Source organism: Crocodylus siamensis, chromosome 6 (assembly GCF_052110815.1).
Source record: "Crocodylus siamensis isolate JL-2025a chromosome 6, ASM5211081v1, whole genome shotgun sequence".
Taxonomy (NCBI): domain Eukaryota; kingdom Metazoa; phylum Chordata; order Crocodylia; family Crocodylidae; genus Crocodylus; species Crocodylus siamensis.
In genome coordinates this window covers 90,911,300-90,915,778 of record NC_143400.1, presented here as the reverse complement: position 1 = coordinate 90,915,778, position 4,479 = coordinate 90,911,300, and the positions used below count along the sequence as shown (strand labels likewise).

At 41.9% G+C, this 4,479-nt stretch overlaps 1 protein-coding gene across 2 annotated transcripts; it reads left to right on the top strand.

The window, feature by feature from the left end:
- Nucleotides 1-1,742: 1,742 nt before the first annotated feature.
- LOC149863143 (A-kinase anchor protein 4-like) lies at nt 1,743-4,226 on the top strand. Of its 2 annotated transcripts, XM_090052963.1 has the most exons (2): nt 1,743-3,164; nt 3,264-4,226. In XM_090052963.1, exons 1-2 carry the CDS (start codon nt 1,743-1,745, stop codon nt 4,224-4,226), a joined length of 2,385 nt encoding a protein of 794 aa, XP_089909089.1. The 2 variants fall into 2 exon arrangements, with proteins under 2 accessions (XP_089909089.1, XP_089909088.1); XM_090052962.1 differs by having other exon boundaries at nt 1,743-4,226.
- The last annotated feature ends 253 nt before the right edge of the window (nt 4,227-4,479 follow it).

The window sequence follows — 4,479 nt, the reverse complement described above, 5'->3', positions numbered from 1 at the left end:
CTTCAAGTTAGGGTCTATTATTTTGAAAAATTTAACCAATAAATCTAATCCCCCCCTCCCTCTCCCCTCATCTCATCTATCTATCTGGATTTAGATAAATCTAGATCTAGATAAGTCTACTCTCTCTCTCTCTATATATATATATAGACACACACACACACACATCTATATATCTATATATCTCGATATTGATATAGATATAGATATAGATATAGATATATATAGAAAGAGAGATTAGATTTATCTAGATCTAGATTTGCTGTCTTAAAATTTCTGATTTCATATAAGCTCAGAAACAAATTAGTTTTCCTTCCTGTATTTTGATATCGTCACGTTCATTTCTTTTCACTAATGAAAATCTTGTGAGAACACTTTCTGTTTCTACTGGCAAGATTTCCATTTCCAAACGAGATAACTAACATTTGACTGTTGGCTTTTGCATATATACATAACATATAGGTATATATATTTTAGCGAGGGGCTGAGGCTAACTCTTATATAATTTTAGTTCTAATTTTCACATCTGTAACTCATTTCAGGATGCTGGTGAAGGACACCATCTCGTGAACTAAAAAGACAAACATAAGAAAGCAAGCCTGATTTATGGATGAGAAACATACCTTGCTTTTGTAGGACGGGCTCTGACATTGAGTCTCTCATTCAGACGAAAAATCCTTTCTTAGGCCCCGTTTTAGCTTAAGTGCTTAGCCACATGCATAACTTGAAGCACAAGAGTTCTGGTGACCTCAAGGATTCAATCTTATTGACCTTAACAGAACCACCCCGTGCTCAAAATCACATGCATACCTAAAGTACCTTGCTGAATCCGAGTTGCCTTTTGTTAGGCAATTACCAAATATTGCTAGAAAACTATATTTTCCACACATTATGCAATTAGATAAATAATGTTTACCGTGTTTACTTCAGACAAACTAATACAAGAGCAATCACGCAAATTTAAATTGAGTTAATCTGCTTGAGGTCTTATCTTCTGAAAATATGCTGCACATGGGAATTACCTATTTTAGATATGATATACATTGGATGGGCTATTTTTGGAAATATATGCAACCGACAAAGACTTGATAATGATAGTTCTTCATTATCAGTTCAGACATAAAGAGATGCACACACAGTATCTTTCTTCCAGTTAGAAAGATAACAAGAAATTTAACTGAATCAATCTGTAAGTTCTCCTATAACAAGCTTTTTTTTTTTTCTAGTGAAAAACTAAAGGAAAATACAGTCTCTTGAGGAATACAAACTGCAAACTGTGCCTAAGGCTGTTAATTCCTTGTTAACTCCCTCTCATACAACCAGCATGCCACTCATTATGTTTTCACTGCAGCATCTGAATTTGCATCTGGTTTTGCTTTTCAGTTCTGCTGTGTACACGTGTAACATAACTGAGGGCTGGCTGCAAAGTTGTACCTGTGCAATGGCATCGTGAACTTGGCTGCCCCACATTACAAGACACAGCAATCACAGCCTCAAAGGAAGAAAAAATGTATAGCAGCCTCTTATTCAACTGTTGGAAACAAACCATTGGTGTTGGTAAAACCTGTTCTTTATGATGTCATCACTGCTATAGAAACCATCTGTTAACAAAAGTGAAGATCACATTTGACGGCAGAAGAGCATGGGAAGTTGAGAGAGGAAGCAAGACCAAGTTTGGCCGGGTCATCACAGCAGCTCAGCTCATATACGAGCACTGGGTACAGTTCCATCGGCAATCTGCAAAAATGTCTCAGGAAGTTGACTGGCTACGCAGCCAGGCAGGCCTGTGTAAAGTAGACCTTTACAACCCTGAAGCACAGAAGGACCAAGACCATAAAGTACTCTGTTTTGTTGATGTCTCCAGCCTGAACGTGAAAGACAAAGATCCAAAAGCAAAGGAAGCTGTGAGCCAGTCCAGCAATCTCTCTGACCGCTCAAATGAGTTTGATCTGGAGGAAAAGGAGGTCATTGTGGTAAAGGACAATTTGAAGCACGATCATTCTAAGACCGAAGGGACGGTTTGCCTTTTTAAGCAAGGCTCAAGTGATGAACTCAGTGTCATAAGGTGGCTCAACAATGACCTTCAGAAATATGCAGCTGGGTTTCAGCATGCACTGACCTCATCGGATAACCCTCCAAAGCTCAAAGGTAGCAACACCTCCGTTAATCTGTCACTATCTAAGAAGATGGCCCAGAACAGCGACACATCTCTGAAGTCTTTGGGTGCCCAAAAAGGAAACAGATATCCAGAAGATATTTCATGCTACATAAATAAGCTCTGCTCACTGGTTGTTCAAATGGCACATAAAGAGATTACAGATAAGCTAGAAGGCACAGCCTCTAAATGTATGCAACAGGCAATTCAGAACTCTTCTGGAGAAGGGAAAAACAGTAATCCCCACGCCCCCGGAAACAACCCTGCATCAGAGATGGTGAATGAATCCCCTCAGGAAAATACACCCACCCCCCATGGAAAGCTACCATCCCCCAAGGCATCTCAAGAGAAGACTACTAAACAAGAAGATGATCCAAGGTCCAAGAAAACATCACTTTTCTATGGCGAGATGTCCCATCAGAAAGGCTGCAATGAAGCAGAAAAATCTTCCGATAAGCAACTGTGTCAGCAAGCCAAAACATCCAGGCAAGATGATTCTGGTACTTCTGTCAGCAAAGGGCTAATGGTTTATGCAAACCAGGTTGCTTCAGATGTGATGGTCTCATTCTTGAAGACCATGAAAGTTGAAAAGAAGGGCAACAAGCAAGTTCCAGCTTGCCTGGTTTTGAAGAAAGTAGTTCTCAAACACACCAGAGATGTTATATCAGACTTGATAGACTCAACAATGAAAAATCTGCATAGTGTTACAAGTGTCCTCATGACAGACTCTGACTTTGTTGCCACAGTGAAGAAAAATCTATTCAATATGGGAAGCCAAAAGTCTACTGAAATTTTGGAAGCTATGGTAAGAAGACTTTATAACATCCTTTTATCAGAGCCAGAGAAGTCCAGGTCTCAAAGTCTAGCATATACCATACTGAAAGCAGGGTTCCCACCAGACTCAAAATCTCAAAGCATGCAGTTTGCAGCAATGAAAACTCAAACACAGGGGAAAGATAAGGAAAAAGCTAATCCAAAGATACAGACCTGTGCTGAGAAAGTGAGCGAGCACATACTGAAGGAAGGAGTCACAAGGCTGCATGCAAAAACTACCTGCACAGCTCCGGATAAGGCAAAAGGGAGTCAAGAAAAAAATCCGGAAACAACCAACAACTCAACAGAATTCCTAGCAAAAGACCTCATTTTGACTTCCTTAACGTTGATACAACAGCATCTATTACAACAGGCAACCAAACAGACGGGCAAAGACTCCAGCGAGGCAGGTGCCACTTCGCTTGGGTTTGTTTCTCGCGATTCGCATTTCGAAAAAGCTGGGACCAGCCAAAGTTCCAGGTCCCTTGCAGAGGCTTCTGGGTCGAAACCAGCAGGGACAAGGAACGATTACCAACAGCAGCTCAGCTCCCAAAAGGGAGACATATCAAGCGTCTTCTTGTCCGTCATACAGAAGGTCTTGTGTGAAGCTGGGCTCAACGCAGAAGATAGTTCCAGTGACGCAAACAAGACCTTAAAGCATATTCCTGCCAGCGACTGCGAGTCCGGCAAACAGGCCATAGCCAAGCAGCCCAATTCAGCCGCGGACCAGTCTGATAACATGGATCAAGTCAACAAGCAATTTATTGACCAACTGGTAGAATCTGCAATGAAGCTGTGTCTCCTGATGGTCAAAGGCAGTGGCACCGATTTAGCTATAGGTGACTCGTCAGAGGAACCCAATGCATTTGGTGCCTCATCTGCAAAAGCTCAAGCACAAGCAATGCCCAGGAGAGCTTCGCAATCAAAACAGAACGGAAACCCGCTGATGGGTCCGTCCTCGGGTTCTCAAGTGATAGTGACCAACCAGAATGCCAACAGCAGCTCACAAAACAAAGAGCTTCAGGCTATCCTCCAGTGGGCGGTTGCTTCCCAGTTCAATGTGCCCAATCTGTCATTCATGCAAGGAAATGAGGATGTGAAGAAGCTGCCTTTGCTAGCTGAAAAAGCGGCCAAGAAGGGCTACAGCGTGGGAGATATTCTCCAGGAAGTGATGAGGTACTATGAAAAGCAACAGTTTGATACCGCTGTGGGAAATGCAACTTGCTCTGGACTGATGGACTGGATGCTTAATAACCTCTAAGGAAGTGCCAACTCCCCCTCCCTCTCAAATCACTTTGACCCAGCCTACGCACCCAAACCAGCTCTCTGCTGGCACAGCAAACGCACACGTTTGCAAGTGAAAGCTCTGCACAGAATTCAATAGGTTGTCATACACAAGCTGGGCAAGATCATCAATAAAAAATAGAGAGAGAAAAGACTACTTTATTAAGCATTTCAGCAGAGCTTAAAAAAATAACTATGCAACTACTAGTTAGAGAATTAAGCCCATTACC